The 19,250-nt window shown below is 40.7% G+C and overlaps 1 protein-coding gene across 1 annotated transcript in view; it reads right to left on the bottom strand.

The window, feature by feature from the left end:
- USH2A (usherin) overlaps positions 1 to 19,250 on the bottom strand; it is a 579,889-nt gene that overhangs the window by 18,079 nt on the left and 542,560 nt on the right. The window contains exons 64-67 of the mRNA XM_044449731.1: positions 12,005 to 12,214; positions 8,230 to 8,468; positions 6,629 to 6,846; positions 2,171 to 2,347 (exon numbers count right to left, since the gene is read on the bottom strand). Of these exons, the coding sequence (XP_044305666.1) occupies positions 2,171 to 2,347; positions 6,629 to 6,846; positions 8,230 to 8,468; positions 12,005 to 12,214 (844 nt within the window). The remainder of the gene's footprint in view (positions 1 to 2,170; positions 2,348 to 6,628; positions 6,847 to 8,229; positions 8,469 to 12,004; positions 12,215 to 19,250) is intronic.

Raw genomic sequence — 19,250 nt, forward strand, 5'->3', positions numbered from 1 at the left:
GGATTAAATGTAAGTGTTCATACAACTCTGCTGATGATAAAGGCACTAGGCTTCCTCTCCTAAGGTACAGTATGCTGCATTTTCTCGTTATGCCTTTCGCTATTTTCAGAGTATTCTTCCTTTTCAGATTAAAACGCCACTTTTTCTCTAAATAAATTCAATGCCGTCTTCATCATCTTCACACAGAAATTGTTGTGGGCTTGCCCATTAGGGTTGGAGCCCTGAATCTTCCATATGGATGCCAAATCTTTGGTAGACTATCTGCCCAGCATGCTGCTGTCCGTGGGGCCTTGTTGAAAGGGAGGGGCAGGCATCCTTATGATCTCTGCGTCTCATTCCTCTAGATTAGCTGGATTTTTGTCCATACATGCTTCACCTCCTGCTGCCCACCTCCCCTGGATCTTCCTGCTTGAGTTTCATTTTCTGAAGTTATCCTCTCATCTGTCCATATACTTCCTTTTATAAACAGGGGTGTCCTCAGGAAATGATACCCTTCGATGGCACACACACACACTTTAGAGCATATGGAACTTTGTGCATTTGTCGTCCTTTTAGGACAACCTAGGGACATGGCTCCACATAGTTTGGGAAGCTAGCACTGTCCTTGCTTCTGCACTTCTTAATTATAAACTGGTGCCTTGGGTCATTTCACACTTCATCCATGCTTGTCTGGTCACATACAGCAATGCTGCCAAATTTCATAATTATTTGGTTTGTTGGTCCAAATGTGTGTGTTTGTAATGCTGGTCTTTGTAATGAGCTTGGACTCTTGACTTGCAAATTCCGTATTCATTTTGGAATAGATAGTGAGTTCCAGGATGCGCCCACTTTGCATTTAAACTCATGCATTTCTGAGTTCTGCTCAGTTAGTTGGTTTTATCCTTTTCTTTCCAGAGAAATGTGATGATACTACATTAACGCTTCACATATCCTTTGGGGACATGTTGGTACTTGAACCCTATCCACAGACCAATCGCTGGTCGTATGCACCTCTGTATACACATTTTGATTTCTCACCTCCATATACTGATTGGCAATGACAAATAAATGTTACACACAAAGGCCATGTAGAAACAGTAAGGTGGATATAAAATAGCGCATTATGTGAATTTGAACAACAGTTCCTAAGATAAAGTTTGATATTGCGCATGTGCAAAGACTCAGAAACACAGAATGCAATTAAAGGAGAACTCTCCTTTAATTTATATTCTTGAATTAAAGGAGAACTCTCATCTAAGAGAGTTTCATCTGAATGAATTTGCAAGCTATAAGGAAACAACCAATTCATTTTAGGTCAAGTTCGCCCATCACTAGCCATGTGCTATGAGAATTCTCCACCACATAAGCTAATGGTGATCTTATTTATTTATTGAATCTGTTTGAGAGCTTCCTATTAGCATCTCACTTTCTTTTGGTCTTTTATAAGAGGAGTCTAATCAGATGTTGCTGGCAACTGGAATATCCAAATCCAAATATGTGGTGACAGCTAAGATTTTTAAATGAGTTTGGGTACATATACATCTAAAATGATAGAAACAGAGAGAGGGAGAGGGAGAGGGAGAGGGAGAGGGAGGGAGGTCAGGTCAGGAGATTTAGAAAAACAACCACTTTCCCCTATTCTTCATCATCTCTAATCTTGAACATTGTAAGATTCATTACTCATGAGGCGGGGTGGGGTACATCCATCTGAGCCCCCACACCTTTGAAAGGCCCATGATATTAGAGGTGGATATAGGGGTCCCATATAATTCCTCTTTAGCTTTCAAAAGCAAGGGGAAGACCAACCAGGCCCACTTCCCCCCCAAGGGGTAAAGAGAAGTGTCACACCCATGCCTCTCAAGAAGATTTTTGGGGGAAAAGGAAGTGCATCCTGACCCCATCTATTGACTAAGGAAGGAGCAATAGTAGGGGAGTTTCCTGACCCCTTGTTGCAAAACCAAATGCTTTAGTCCAACAATCGATTGGCCCAAAGGACTAATGGTTGCCAAGCAATGTGTGTAGGTGTGGTGTTTGTTCTTGTGTTTTGTATTATGGAATCTGTTGTAAACAGCCTTGAGCTGAATTGACTGAAAGGTGGGGCATACATTGTCTAAATAAATATACATCTCATAACATTCAATACACACGAGACACTTGACTAAAAACAGAGAACTGTGAAACTCAAGCTGACTTTTATCAGATGTCCTTGGCAGATAGAGCGTGGTGTCAAAGCCACTGTAGATGCGTTGTCCTCCCTCCATTAGCACATATGCCTTTAGTGGCCCGTTCAGTACGAAGGTGTGACTCCAGTCAAGGTAGATGGTGGATAAATTGCTGACAACTGTAAATGGAGCTTTGTATTGAGGTACTGGCAAAAGAAAACAGAAAAGGGAATCCATTTATAAATAGGGAACAAATGCCTCTGCTTTTAGAGATTGAACACATCAATATAAGCACCAAGGGCTTTTTTCTGACTTGACAATGGAAAGAAAAGAAATTATGAGGGCACCTCTGTAGAGAATCAATTTGTCTGCATGGGGTTTGCTGTAATTGGAGAAGAGGACATACTAATGCCTACCATTTTTACCTGGTGCTTCAGAATGTTCAATACCCTTCTATATACATTCATCCATGATCCTTTCAACACCACTTGTGTAAGGAATAATGGCATCTCCTTGGAATGCAAGCTCACCTGAGGCTACAAGTTACCTTGCTTTCTTTGACACTCATCTTCCAGAAACTCCTATAAAAAGAAGCAGGAAGAGGTTGCTGGGAGGCTTATATCAGTTCCACTTAGAGCTTCCAACCATCCAAGGAGTGGGTTCTGACTTTCTTGAATCTCCTTTCCAAATCTGCTTTGCTTTGCTTTGCTTTCCCCTGACTCTTGCCAAATACTGCCTGCTCTATTTGCCACTTACCTATCAAACTGCCCTTAACTTTTCCACAATAGAGCCACATTACCCATGTCCTGATCTGATCCATGAAAGGAAGGTCGATCACTGTCCCCACCTAGCTGATGGAAGTTGAGGCTAAACTTCACGATTTGACTGACTAGGTAGTTCAGGGTCTTCATTAATCTACAGTTAATTCTCTGCTTGCTGAGATCTCAGACAGATTGATAATGGGAGACACATGGGTAAGCCAAGCACCCCTGGGTTCTCTTATTGCCACTTCTCTCACTAGTCCACTCACTAGCCAGTGGGCAAGTGGGCAAGAGAGCAGATGCTGTTGTCAAGCTGCCTGCCAGTTCCAATTGTTTATTGTTTTTCTTTGCTTGAGTCTTTCACAGCATTCTTAAGTGCAGTAGAAATGGATTAAAATTTGAACCCAAAACTGGAATGTTAAGCTTTCCAGAAATTTGTGGTTTGCAAAGGCCTTTCCACATTCTTCCCCCTGTGCAGAACACTTAGATGTCTAATTCTGGAGTCTGAGGAAGAGCTGACTGAGAAGTATTGCATATGCTGATAGAATCTGTCTCCTCCCTGCCCAGAAAAACCCATTGCCAAGGTCTCCATTGCAAACTTGGAGCCACAGCTGGCATAGTTCTCTCTGTGCTTGCTGTAAGGGTGGTCAGAAGATGCTCCAAATTCGGAGTGTCAGTTCCGATCAGGTGCATCTCTCCAAGACCACAAATGGCACTCCAAGTCCTCCCATGGCCATCTTCACTTTGTCTGCAGGCCATAAGACTACACCCACATCTCTGTGTACATAAGTCTGTTATGCAGAACTTGCAGAAGGAAGAAGTAAGTACACTCATGGCTCTCCATTCTCCCAGCTTCCGAGGAACTGTTAACAGTCAGTGTGGTGTATTGGTGTGAGTGTTGGACAGGGACTTGGAAGGTCCTGGTTTAGTCCCCAGTCAGCCACGAAGTGCACTGGGTGACCCTGGGTGAGCCAGTAACTCAAAGCTAATCTATGTCATAGGATTGTTATGAGGATCAAATGGAGGAGGACCCTGTAAGCTCCTTCCGTTCCTTGGATGAAAAGGGGGAATATATAGTTATAACCAGATTTCAGTTGCAATTGCTGTAATTGTGAGTGTTCTGGTAAATGCGACAAAATTTAAGCAACCCCAATACCATAATTTTTCTTCAATAATACACCAACAAGGAAACTAATTTTCATATAGTATCCATATCAAGGGCAATCTAAAGACACAGTGAGATTTTCCTGCTTCTCAGTTAGCAAACACTAAGTCTTGGGTAGTGAATCTTTTTGGCCTCTATTTGCTTTTATGCTTGCTCTTTTCCTCCTCAAAGCATCATTTTCAAAAATAAAATGGAAAGCTTACTAACAGCCATCTAACATAGTATAATTCATGGCTCCAGATAATCAATCAACAGCGTAATACATTACTATACAATAAAATGTGGTCTCTAAATACTATATTAGATGAAAGTGTGTTCATGCACACGGGGCAGGCATATTAATTTGTCATGATTTTGGCTTTGCACTGAAGCAGAGAAGAAAGACTGTAAACCAGCGACTTGTTTTTTAATTACATTTCAGAACCTATCAAGGAAAGAGAAACAAAGAAGCACAGTGCTCACACCACAGATCTGAGGAGCTGATGGAGTTAACAAGCTGAATAAATTAATACAGTAATTAACTAACTAGACTATATAATCAGTGTGACCTGTAATGATGGCTCCTAGGAGGCCAACCTTTCATTGCGAACCATTGTAGTAAAGCTGCAGAGAAGTCTGTTTTTCAGTTCACTAATTTTTAGTAACTTTAACACAAAATTAAGCTGTTCATGAAAACTGTAATATATTGAAATATGATGGCATGAATGTTTGGCCAGGTAATTGAAACCCTCCAAACACAGCTTCCGCCAAATAATGGTCTTCAAAGGCAAGTTGACCAAAGTAGCAATATTATAGTTTCTTGGGTGCTTATCAATACCTTTGGCCTATAGCACACTAGTACAGGACTTTCTTGGGGTGTCAGGGTAAATCACTCCCACTTGAACAAACAAATAGTTGGATTGTCCCCTCTCCACTTCCTGTTAGATATGGATGGCTCAGAACATTTCCAGTCTGTGTCAGTTTCATATTTGTGCAAATCATAAGACCATTCTGTTCTGTTTTAGGATTTTTAAACACCCCTTCCCCAAAAGAAGATACTAATTCTTGCATGCATTTTTTCAGCTGAAAACTGCATTACTAAATGCAGAATGGTGTGCAAGCTGAATGATAGTGGCATTCTGAATCATCCTAATTATTTAAAAGTGTGGACCAAATAAAAGTCTCCAACATCTTTGCCTCTGCTACCTTCTGTTACCTTCCTTAGGTAATCCTCCATACAGTAACTACTGGTCTAAAAATGATGTAACAAGAGAACCAGAACCTGGGAATGGTGCTGGTGTCCTTTTGCCAAGAACTAGTGATTTTTGTGGCTGTATCAGAGTATAGAAAGGAAATGGGATGGACGTGTACAGAGCAGTGAAGCAAGAGAGCACCCCACCAGAGCACCAGTGGAACTGTTCTTAGAGGATCAGGTTGTAACAAAACAGCTATATAAGAAAAAGTGGAAGACTTCAGATGGTGGATGACTAACAAAGCTCCTTGTTAAATAATTGCTAAAATGATGGGATTTTCTCTGCCCTTGTATCTAGTTAATCATAGCAGTTACTCAATCCTACAATCTTCATAATGCATAGCTTCAATGAATTATGGAGAGTCCCTTCTCAAGGGCTTCTGAGTCATGTCCTATATTTGCTAAGGCTTCCGTCCTATTTGCTATTTGGCTTGTGGTCTTTGGCCATTGTGTGGAGGTGTAGATAGAATTTATCCTGCATATTAGATACAGTTTGTGTCTACACTCAAAGACATTCATATCAAGAAAGCAAAAATATTCCACTAAATGCTAAGGAACCATCTTATAATTACATGATAAAACTATGGCATGAATTTCAAATGTGACATTGTGTCATTGCATTGATACAGATGCTTTGGAACCAGATTAATAGTAAGGAATATTAAGTTTTATACAAAATAGAAACATTTCATAGAAACTATTAAATGGAATTTTCATATACCTAAGGCTTATGCCTAGATTAGGGATGTATAACAAATATTAAATCTATGTACATCCCTTTCTGAATCATTCTGTTTTCTCCTGCCTGAATCCGAGCTTTCAAAATAAAGCCCAATGATTGACAGCTGCCAAACGCAAATGTCAGCAAAAAGGTGGTGGGCTGCACTTTTCTACTTTCTCATACACCTAAAGCCTCAAGAATGAGTGGAAAAATGGAAGGTGCTGGAATCTACAGGGGGACAGTCAAAATCCTGAAGATAGATAGATTTATTTATTTATTTATTTATTTATTTATTAATTAAAACATTTCTATGCCGCCCCATTCGCCGAAGCCTCGGGGCGGCTCACAACATAAAGATCTACAGTGTGTGCATATGGATCAACCCTGTTTTGTGAGGAAAGCTCACTTGAGTCTTTTAACAGCTGTCAGGGGATAGTAACATCAAAACTTATTTGGTGCCCTTCTGGAACAATGTTAGGATTGCTCAGTCCTCTACATGGAGCCCAGTCAGAATGGGACTACTTCTGGAGGTGGTAGAAACCAGAGGTCAGAATGCATTGGTCATACACTCCTAAATTACTTGGACAGAATGTTCTCCTGCACACTTACCTTCCTTTTGTGTGGTAAAGCTGATCCATTCTGAAGCAGTGCTGCCTGCTGAATTGTAGGACACCACTCTCAGCTTGTAGGTTGTATAAGGCTGTAGATCACTGACATTGGAATGCTGACCATTCCCTGCATATCTCACTTCAACTGGGCCAGCTTTACAAGTCCTTTCTATTGGCTGTACATGAGCAGGACAGGAAGCGTACATGTGGAGTTCATATCTGAAGGGAAAATGGTGGCACTGGTGAGTAGCACAGTGGTGGGAAGCAGATGCTTACCATTCCAACCAAGTTTGGATGTTGGTCAACTGAAGGCACAATCCTATGCAGGTTTAGACAGAAAAAAAGAGTCCTACAATGCCCAGCAGCCCCCAGACAGCATGGCTGGGGCATGAGGGAGTTATAGGTCTTCTTTCTGTCTAAACATGGGTAGAATTGCACCTATAATTACTGCAGAATTCTATACAGGATGCATAGTATTTGAATGCGGGACAATGCTAGGTACTGCGGAACATGAGCTATTGTACTCGTGTCCTACTTCCCATGGTTGGTTACCTGAAGGAAACCGTGTAGGGTTACCATACAAACAGATGCTGTCTTAGATGCACCTTTGGCCTGTCTAGCCCAGCTTTCCTTACGTTCTTAATAAAATGCCCACAGATGATTATATACAACTAAATGCCAGTATTGGAATGAAGTACAACAGTGCTATCTTTCAGGCAGCTAGGAACAAACAACAATCTCATTATTTCATAAGCACCAGTATCGTATTGTCAAGAATCAAAATGGTTGCACACTAATATGTCATAAATCTGAAAAATGTATTTCAAATCACTACACATTCAGAACACATTTCTAAGCACTTAGTTCTTACATTCCTGGGATCTTTCCAAGACAGTTAGTACCAAAAGAGCATATAATTAATATCCTACAATGATACTTGTTCCTCATTTGTTTAAGAAAAACCAAGCTTGATGGCATCCACAAAACACTGAAAACATTTGCTATTTACTAGTTTAAATGTTTTGATCACTGTGATGGTAATGATTTCTAAACTATATGCCATCTGATGTAGATGCCAAGGACAAAAGGCCATTGTTGATACTTATCTAGCTGGCAATCTACAGATGAACAAACATGTGCTATGTATACACAAACTCCAGCTCAAACGAACAGCCATGGCTGTTTGCAAATATTTGATACCATGCCAAATAAAACTTGTTATTGAGTTGCTTGCATGTGGACATAAATTGGATTCAGTTGTGCCTTCTCTCCACTGAACACTTCATTGCTAGGATTCTGGTGTCCTTTACAAGGCTATTCATGCACTCTGTTTGACTGGGCCAACATCTCCAACCAAGGCAGCCTTGGACATAAAAGGGCATTGTGTGAATCAGGTAGTCTTGAAAAATCCCATCCCCCTTCTTTTTATACATGCTGCTAAAAATATTGATGCAAAAAATCCTTGAGACACTTCCCAGTTATTGATGCCTTGGATGGTCATTAAGGTTGTCTAGATAATGGAAGACAGCTCTTTTAAAATCAATTATATATTCTAGCTGACATAGATTTTAGCATCCACACTAACTATATTCCCTTTCTTACCTCCCCACAATGCCATTGGGTTCCTGAGGCGCATCCCACTGAAAAGAAGCAACCCGTGACGACATGCTGTGGACGTGGGGAGGAGGCTGTTCTGCAGGGGGAGCTGGCTGAGTAGTGACTTGTGCCATGGGGCCTTTGCTGCAGCAGTTGAAGCAAGTGCAGGCCTCCACCCCGACGGAATAGGTGGTAAAAGGCTTCAGACCATGGATTGTTTGCTGGGTGGCAGTTCCTTCTGACAGCTGCTTGGAGGAAACAGAAATGCAGGTTAAGTAAGTAGTCCATGAATAGTAGGCTAACAAAGAGTAAGACTACCACACCTGACAAAGCTCCTCTCCAGGTACGAACTTCCACACACACTGGCTGGGTTCACATGTCAGGGCAAGGAAACTCATCATATGCTATTATTGTATTACCATCCTGAGATATGGGTGAGGGAAAGCTTTTATTAATTAATATGCAGATTCTTGGCTGGATGTACCTGTCAGGAGATTAAATGGTTTCTATACTAGCATGGTTCCAGCCTTTTTTGGCACATATCCCATCAGCCACTGTGCTTGAAATTCAGTCCAATGCTTGGATTGGCTGGAACAGCTCCTGCAGTTGCCACTTTTTCAAGGAAAATATTGCAACTGCATTCCAGGACCATGAAAACAACACTACCAGGTTTGGATGAACAGGAAAATGATGGGGACTCATAGAAGCCATAGAAAAGACTGCTATTTCTTATGGATTCTAAAAACCAAATATATGATGCTGAATGCTATGACAGGATTCAGATGACCCTACAGACCATCTTCCGCAAGCAACCACTGTGGTTTGTCTTGTTGTGTAAACCTGCCCACTGTTATCAATATTTGAAGGAGACAGCATTTTTAGTGGTGATCCCATGACTGTGGAACAGCCCAACTGTGGAACTCTTTCCTCAGTGGCTCAAACATGAGAGCCAGTGTGGTGTAGTTGTTAAATGTGCAGGACTGGGACTCAGGCAACCTGGGTTCTAGTCTGCATTCGGCCATGAAGCCAACTGGGTGACTCCAGGCCAGTCACAGACTCTCATACCTCTTGTTGTGGGGATAAGACTGAGAGCAGCAGGAGGAGAATTATGTAAGTTGCTCTGAGTTCTTTGTGAGAAAAAAACAGGATGAAAATCTAAAAACAAACCATCATCATCAATTTACTGTTATTATCAGCGACAATTTATTCCCAGGCATTTGAAGGCATATGATGAACAGTGCTTTTGCTCTGGTTGTTTTATTATGTTTTAGATTGTATTGGAAATTGTTTTTAAGTATTTTATCTTTTATTCATTTTAATAATTTTGTTTTGCTGTAAGTAGCTCTGGGTCTTTTTAAAGAGAATGACAATGAAGAGAATAGTAACAATAACTGTAATAATAATTATGTATTATTGTATGATATTCCATCTTTTATTAATACAAGGTTAGGCATATTATTATATATTAGGCAAGGTTAGGAAGTCTTCAGTAAACTAAGCAAGGCAGGACTTGGGGCACTTCTGCGCTGATTCAGAACTTTGCTTCATTGCAGAGAAGAACAGGTCACGTCCCTCCTCCACATGACATCCCCTCACATACCTATAAGTTACTAAAAGATCCCCTCAGAATCTCCTCTTTCCCAGGAAAAAAGACCCAGTTCCATCGATCTCTCTTCATATATCATCCCTCCCAACCTGGCTACCATTCGTGTGACTGTGCCAAACTGATTCTAACCTAGCTATGTCTCTCCTATAAAGTGGAGCCCAGAACTAGATGCAGTACTCCAGCTGTGGGCACACCAGAGTTGTGTAGAGCAGGATCAGCACAATATCAATATCCCTAGATCTGGAAGCCATGTTTCTGGCTATAAATCCAAGGATGGGGTTTGCTTCTTAACCATCACACTGCTGGCTCATGTTTAGCCTGCTGTCGACAAGACCCCCAAGATCCTTTTCACAAGTGCTGCTCTCCAGCCACTTGTCCCTCATCCTGTACCTGTGACACCTCTTCCTGTGTCCCAAGTGCAAGACCTTGCACTTATCCACTTTGGATGCCACCATGTTGTCCCCCATCCACTTCCACAGCCTGTCCAGACCCTTTGGATCTGGATCACCTGCTCCTGACTTGTGACCACAGCCCCCACTTTGATAACTAAAAGGGCCTGTTCAGTTTTAAAACAAATCTAAATGCAACTGTTTTCTTGCTATCTTGCTGCCAGTGTCCAGCAAACCCACTGCTTGTTTTCCCCTGCCATCCTGCAACCCCCATGAGCTATATGTGGCCTCTGCTACCTTCTGTTTGGTGGGGGTCCAACAGAAGGGCAGTGAAGACCCCATACTGCCCAGAGGCTGCATTTTGCCCACCTCTACCTTATACCTTAGAGGTCAGACTAGATGGCCCGGGAGACCCCTTCTGACTCGCTCTGTTTTCTATGTTTCTATGTTTCTATACTGATGGCAGGAATCCACACTGCAAGCTGGGCCCTCAGTCTATTTATCTTACATTTGGAAAAGTATGATCTTTATTTTGCTAATTCAGTGTATTTCATCAAGACTTGATTTCCTTCAAGAGCCCTCCCAGTATATTTCTTGATTTTATGAGGCATGGAGTAATCTGTGGCATTATGGAATTATCTACCTTATCATGGCAAGGACCACAAAACAGTATATTGGAAACTAAAATCTTTCTGTCTGACAGGCTATGTTACCTCTTCCCTGCTTTTCTTTTTCAGTGTTTACCTGTAGTGTAACATGTTACAACCCAGGGTTCTATCCCTCTACACACTCCCAGTTCATTACCCCGTTCTGTACAGTGTACATCATAATACTTTCTTTTCTTTCTTTACGGGAGCAAGACCACAGAGGCCTCAGAGATGCTTTAAGGGGAGAGAATCCAAATTGTCTAGAAAGTAAATCTGTCAAGAAGTTGGAGCCAAAGTAGATCTTCAATGTTCCTGGAGCATATGAAGAAAAGGTCTGATACATGTCTAGTTAACCAAAATCAGTATTTTATTTCAAAACATTGATAACATCTTCCATTTTCAGGAAAGAAATGCATATGAAAAAATTTGATGGCATTCTAAATACTAAAATATGAAGTTATATTACTTATAATCCTGAGACATATACTTAAAATGTACATCTATGAAACATCTATTTACTGTACTCTTTTTCTATTTTCAAGTTATTCCCATGATCTCAGAACATAATGGAATTGCTAATACCTAAAACAATGTTTGTTGGAATTCAGCAATAATAGCAAGGAAAGCTGAAGGTTGTAATATAAAGTATGTAAAATAAAGGAATGAAGGGTTTTTTTTTTTTAAATCAGTGAAGACTGAAAAAAAATAAAGATGGAACCCATGCTTAGCTTTTTGTGAAGAGTACGGTTTCTCATGACTGCAGAAGGCTTCCAATCCAGTGGAGCATTTTTGCTGATGGAATTGGGGGAGGAAGCGATCTCTGGGGATTTCTTCTTCCCCATGCAATCCCTGGACCAAATAGGTTCCTCTAGAGAGTTGGAGGACCTCTAGAAGAGTGGAGGAGATCAGCAAAAATGCCTCTCCAACCTCTTTTCACTGCTGGGAGCTTTCTGAGCACATCTGCTCAGGCAGTAGTCCCACAAGTGGGAAGAAACCTGCACCCAGACTATAGGAGCTCTGTAGCAGTGTAGTCGAACCAAAATGCATGAGTAAAAAGATTGATGCACAACAGAACAAATCAGATCAACTAGTAAACATATATCATCAGCATAAGGAGAAACAAATGGATGAGTACTCACCACTACATCCTTTCCTTTGGTACTATTTGAGAAGAGCCTGTAGAGACTGACTATTCCATTTGGCTTAAGCGGGGGACTGATGCTCACCACAGCAGAAGTAGAAGCCACTGTGCCAAAGCGTGGTGCAGGGAGTCCTTGCGGAGGGGCTGGGCCTGTCTTACAAGGGGTCCAGCTGCTAGCCGTCCGGCCTGCAGAGTTGACTGACCAAACCTTAAATATACAAATAACAGCATTCAAGCTGTGAGAGTCAAATCAGCCCTAAAACAGGGGGTGGAGGGAGGCCACATAGACACCTGTGGACCAGAGGAGGTGGGCCTTCCACCTTATGCAGCCTACTTTAGGGTTTGGTGTCCAGGACAGTGGCCTTGGGTGGTTCCTGAAAAGCACTGCCAAAGGGCATTGCCCATTTGGCATCCATTCAGCACTGGTTTGGTGCAGGTTTGGATCCCAGGCTTTGTGTGTGTGGGCGAGAGAAGATTGGTCATAATTTCATTTTCAAATGCAATTTCATTTTCTATTTAGCTAGGAAGCTATTTAAGACCTCTAAGCTAAGCAGGAAGCTCCATAAAAATACATATGACAATAATATAAAAATATGACTCTAGGATCTCTGCGGCTGTGTAGTCCAAACAAAACATATGATTGAAAAGATCAAAGCACAGCAGGCTCAAATCAAGTCAACTAGTAAACAGGAAAAAGCTGTCAAACGTAGGCTCTCGTTTCCTAGTACTGGAGAGATGCAATGGCCACATGTTCTACTTTACAATGTGAGGGTGTCCTTTGCTAAAGGCCTGTCTAGTTCAAGCCTGGCTTAAAGAGAATAAGAAGGCAGAGAAGTCTTCTGGCCACAGTCTTTCCTGCTAGGGTGAGGTGATGATCCTCACTAACAGACTGTCTCCCAACCACAAGCATGCACTCATCACATAACAGGGACACAAGCACAGGAAGCAGACCCTGCAAGAGGCCTAGATGCCGACTCTGGCTCCAGATCCGCTCAGGCAACATTATTTCAGAAGCAGGAAAGGTGTGTTAGCCACCTTACCTGGGGCAAAGGTTCCCAAACTTGTTGGATCCACGAGCAACTTTGGGAATTTGAAAAACTGTTACTCCACCACAAAATGTCTAATCAATGGATGCTGCTTAGCATCTCGTCCTTATATCTGTGGATTTTAGGCTGCATCTTATTCAGAAAAAAACATGTCTATTGGATATTCCATGTTTATTAATATTTCTTTAATAAGGGATGTCTAATACAGCTAATAGCTGGCAGTGGCAGACAGATAATGCTTCTTTTAACATAACATATGTTTTGGCACTGTCAGGTAGCTGCTTCCTTTCGGGAGGAGGTTATTACACAGATATATTTTGTACTGGAACAGGCTTTAATATTCACTGATGTATGCATTCTTTTAAATTATCTACCTGCCTTATAGAAATGGATGGGGAAATAGGTTTTCTGTGCCTTTTTGACAGATATTACAAAAGTGGAAGGATAAACACTCACCTCTTATAATGCAGTGAGTTGAGGACTTTATGTATCTCATTTTTGACATATGAATAGGTGCATAGGGGTGCCAACTTCAAATGGATATTTATTTTATCTGCTTTTACTTAAGCATATGCACAGTCTCTAGGAAGCTGTACACATTTCATAAAATCAAAATATGCATATTAAATAAGGGGGGGGGAATTGTGTGCCATTTCAGAACCCTTCATGGTTATCTCTGCAAATGATACAAACACTGTGCTTCAGAAATCTGCCAGAAATGACTTTCTACACACTGCATAAACAAAATAAGTTAATGCCTACAAAAAAGAATAAATGGTCACAAATCTGACATCAGAATTAGCAATACTCAGCAACCGAGAGAATTCCACCATACTGGTAGGCCATCATTTTATTCTTATTTATATGCTTATTGATTTATTTACTGTATTTTCAAAAGGACGTTCTAATGTGAAAGCTGAATTACAGTTGATCAAGAACTTCATTTCTATTTGAGTAGATAAACAAACAAAGCTTTCCTGCCCAACCAAGTTTTCCTGAGTTGATCAATGGTATGAATAATCTGTGCTTCTTTCTCATATATTCAAGCTGTAAGATCATAGTCTTTTACACTTGCATTTAATTTCCTCCTGACCTTATTGTTTATAATCCCACACCACACATGCCCATCCATATGCACCTGCAACTGAGGATAATAGTTTATGTAATTAAATGACTCTAGTCCATGAAAGCCTAAGCCATAATAAACATGTTAGCTTTTCAGGTGCCACAAAACACTGTGTTGCTTTTGCTAATACAGGTTAACATAGCTACCTCTCTGGAAACTAGCAGAGAGATATTGTTACAAGAAAGAATTGTCATCCTTGCTTTGGGTAAGATGTGCCTATATCTTTATTTGTTCTGCATTTTTGCAGCAGACACATGAATAGGACTATGCTGCTTATTAGGCAACATTTAAGTCTATCATCATCATCATCAATAAAAAGAACAAGTGCCTTTTATATCTGATTTGCTGAAGACTGGCACAGGTGCATACTTGTAGATGTGATATACTGAATTTCTTCCAAAGAACCATTGCATATTCCTTTCTGTTATGATTGTGGTGAATATCTGGCTCCTCAGGCTTTTAAGCTGACATACATCCTAGCACATGCTGTCATAGTGCTCTTGATATTTACATGTACAGGTGCCTCCCTGGCACAGTTAAGCATCCATTCAACTGGAAGTGTAATGGCAGTTTTGGTAGCATGGAAAGTTATAAGAGACATTAGTAATGAAGCCCTCCAAGTCGCACAATGCACTAGATCAGCTAGTGCAAAGCAGAATCCTCTCCTTCTCCATTCCTACACCTGGGCCCCTTTATCAGAGGAAGCATTGGCAGAGGCTGCAGCATAACTCCAGGGATGACCTCTTTGAGGAACACTGGATTATGGATCATCAATGCTGGCTTGATATGCAGATAGGACTGGCTGTATAGACAAGGTGACATATACTGTTAAGTTAATAGAACGAGCATATTACTGAGGTTCTGTTTATTTATACTGAGCCAATGAGACATGGCTGATGGGAATGGGTTTTCAGATGGCACAGGTTTGTTAATGGTATTAATGCAATTGATCATACAGCACATTTTGCTTAATATAAAAAATTAAAATGCCAGCACTTCTTCTATTATTCATCCTACTTTTGCCAAAACATTCACTTTGATAGATCAATCAGCATACATGGAAACTGGACTGTAGATCTAGAATTCCACGATCCAGTGGCTCCAACTGAGCCTGATTAAAAACTTATCTTCTTCAAGAAGTGTGCCTACTGATTTTGTTTTTGTCAGCTTCCCAAAACCAGGGTGATCTGCACACTATATGAAACTCAGCACTTATTCAACATGGCCTCCAACAAATCTGCATGAAAATTAAATTTCACTTTCATCAAGGAGAGAATAAACATATGGAAGGATGTATAATCTTATTTATCAAATACCATTTGTATAATTAAACACGAATAGCATAAAAGGTTGACTTAGGTCATCATTTGCATGAGTAAGTAATTTGTAGAATGTCAGGTACAATAGATGGAGTAGATGGATGTGCGAGTCTATAGGGTTAAATTAGGCTCAATAATAGCAACACACACAGTGATCAATCAGAATGATAGATCTAAATGGCAATACGAGAGGACTGTCTGTGATTTTTAGTATTAAGTATTCCTTAGTAAGCTTTCATGTCGAGCAGTTCTAACTGCACTTCAAAATGGTCTTAGGTGGTATTTGTTATACTTTGGGGGGCAAATTTTAAATTCGCTTTAAATTGTTAGGCAAGTATCACCTCCCACTCTTCTGAATGTACAGCCAGTAAATCTGGAACACTTTAGAAAAGGAAGGCTTCAGAAGAGTAGCAAAACTGACTGACTGTGGTAGGCTCTGTGATCTAGACGCTGTAGATGCTACCAAAGAATCTCAGCTGCTTCAAGATGCAATAAAAGGAAACTGTTAGCAGCCCAAGCTCCACTACACCAATCTCTGCAAAACATTTCTAGGACATTCTCATGACTGCATGAGACATCCTCAGTTGCAAGACAGTGTCCAAACATCCTCTAGCAAAGAGATTTTTGCTGCAAACAAAGATTGAATGTCTAACCAAGAAATGAGCTATGTTTAATCCTCCTAAAAACATGTTTTGAGATCCTAAACTAAGGGTGGCTCACACAGTTGCTTTTCTGCAGACAGTTGTCCCCTATACAGGAGGTGGAGATAATGATCTATATGGAACTTTATAGCATATGCACCAGCTTTTGACAGATGAATAGTTATTCCCTCTTCTCATAGCAATGACCAATGCCTGAAGCCCCTCACAGCTTCCAAATGCACAAATACAATCTTCCATGCATCACTGAGGACCTTTCTTAACTGCTTTAAACTGGGTTAGTAACAGCACCAGGTTAGGGTGCTGTTCTCAACTTTTTAAATGAACCATACTTAATTGAATTTTAACATTTCCAAGGGCCTATTTTGCATTTGTTACAGAATAGTGGCAGCTCAGATGTATTATGCAACTTTTACTGCCTGAATAAGTGGACATAGCATTGTGTGGGAGGTAGAAGGGAAAGAGCATGCTAGCATAAAGTCCTTAAATAACCAAGAAAGAATCCACTTACACACAGCCTTGGTCTGGCTAACACATAATTTTAAAGGAAAGATGGGGTTGTTCTCTTGCCTAAATACATCCCAGGAATTATGTCCGCTGCACTGCAGCATCCGGCAACCAAAATTTGTACAGTACAGGTTTGCATGGGTTGTCTAATTTTTTAACTCTAAAGTAGTTACAAATCCTATGCTAAAAGAAAAAGTAAAGAAAGAGCAAAAAGAGCTGAGCCTAAGGGATTTTTATTTATTGTCCTGCATAAACAAGTGGGAGTATGGCTTGTCCATCACTTTTTTAATTTTTATGTTAACGTTTCATGAAATTATGAGTATGCATTTCTACTGTACCAAAGCTGTGTAACTATTAAATCTCTAATACAGACCTGTGATCTTATGGGGTCATGATTCTTTACATTAATCTGAGGGGAAGTCTACAGATGAGTGGTGGGATCCATTTTAACTTTTAAATTTTTACATTTCAAATTTTAAGCAGGTTTAACAGTTCACGATCAGCTGTGCTAAGCAGAACAGATAAAAGCAAATGGAAAGAAAAAAGAGTTGGAAATTTTCAATGGCCATCCAGTTAAGGTGACTTATTCTATGGGAATATATACCCCTAAGAGAAATGGATCTTGGACTGTGTTTGCATACACATAACCAGCAGAGGGAGTGCAGTTACAGCAACTGAAAGTCATTTGCAGACCAAATAGCCTGAGTTGGGTTAATCTAAATTAAGTAATATAGGGTGGTGTGTGTGTGTGTGTGTGAGAGAGAGAGAGAGAGAGAGAGGGAGGGAGGGAGGGAGGGAGGGGGGCTGTCATTAGGGTACTGTGTAAGTTAGCAACAGTCATCTTGGGAAGTTTTAATACTATATTTTTGACGACCACATATACTTCATGTCTGAGAATCTTAAAATACCCTCCAAGGAATAGATTCAGGTCTTTGCCTTCTGGTCTATGGCAGAGAAAATGGGAACAGAAAGTACTTATGCCTTGAATTCGTTGACTATATATTTCCTTCTTTATAATTTAATCTTACATCATGCTGTGCAGACCCCAAATCCGAACCCCTGCCAAAGTCTGTATCATCATTAGAAGGTGCACAGGCTTCAGAAAGCCATAAGAGGGCCCCAGATTCATCTACACAAGCAGTAATTCAGATGTCTTCATCTTCCATTTCTTGGCCACCTGCCCAGACAGCACTTTGAAAAAAGGGAAAGCTCTGTAGAATTCATCTACTTAGGGAGCTAAAGAATTTAGCACAGAAGGGAAACTTGTTTGGTAGCTGAAAAATGTGCTTTCATAGAGACCTGTTCCTGCAGAGGGGTAATGAAATGGCCAGATGACACCAAATCTTAAAGGGCAGCCAAAGTGCATATGAAGTGATTGTGCTACAAAACTCAGCATATGAAATGGCAGAATAGATCCCAAGCAGCCAGTCCTTTGGTGACTGTCTTCAGCAGTTGCCCTGCTGCTGACATGGGTCGCCTTCCCCTCTAAGTTATGTGGACAGGCTTTATCATCATGCTAGAGGTAATGCAGCACTGACATAATTTTAAGCATTTCAATTTAAAGGAATATTATTTCTCAGTTTTCTTCATAAGATAAAACTTTGGAATGAGCTTGTCAAGGAAATGCTACAGGAGCTCACCTTCTGAACTTTCTCGAACTGGCACAAGGGACATCTTTACAAAGAGACATCTTTACAAACCGTATTTTTTAAACATTTTAAGCATAGTTGTATTATGCTGGCATCATTAAAAGCCCTGAACACGAGATTAGGCAGGTTTTATATAAATAAAACAAGTTTATGGGTCAGAACAACTTACAGTATCTTATAACTTACAGCCACCAGGTGAAAAGCACTCTGTGCCACAGGTCCCACTGGGTCCCTAGCGACACTGCTGGCACTGTCAACTTTCCCACACTGAAAACCTGATCCTTTGGGAGAGCGACCTCATCCAGAACAGGTCAAACACTCAATGCACATGTCGAACACTCAACCTCCCTTGCAGATTCTTGGCTTGTGAGGGCCTGCTGCAGCTTGACTGAAGCTTCTGCTGCATAGAAACTATCAGCATTGGACCTACCAAGCTGAAGACTGGGGATGTTTTAAAAAGAAGCCAGTTTTGGTGTTACATGGGATAGGCAAGTCCTTCCCAATATCTGAGTTGCATGGACTGGGATTGCAAAGGACACGTATGGAGGAGATTCAGAGATGAAGTTCCCAATCATCCATAGCCCATCTAGTAGTTAAACACCAGTGGTTGGTTCTTCTGTCAGAATATGCATTTACTTAGTGAGGAATGTCTATTGATGCCTCCTACAAATATATTCTAGGCCAAGTTTATGCACTATATACCCTTTGCATTCTTCTAGCGTGTAAAGGACGACCATTAGATCTAGAATTAACTTGGAATGTCCTGCCACTTGGCCTAAAATAGCTCTGAAAGCTGGTTTAAGTTTATGATGTATGTTCATGTAATTGGAATAGGAAAACCCACTTTTCCTGTATCTACTCCGACCTTTCTGGACAGTGAGAAAATCAAGATAAATTTGGTCTGTCAGATCATACAGTCTGGCAAGTCAGTTCTGGAA

Source organism: Varanus komodoensis, unplaced genomic scaffold (genome assembly GCF_004798865.1).
Source record: "Varanus komodoensis strain SLA01 unplaced genomic scaffold, ASM479886v1 scaffold1, whole genome shotgun sequence".
Taxonomy (NCBI): domain Eukaryota; kingdom Metazoa; phylum Chordata; class Lepidosauria; order Squamata; family Varanidae; genus Varanus; species Varanus komodoensis.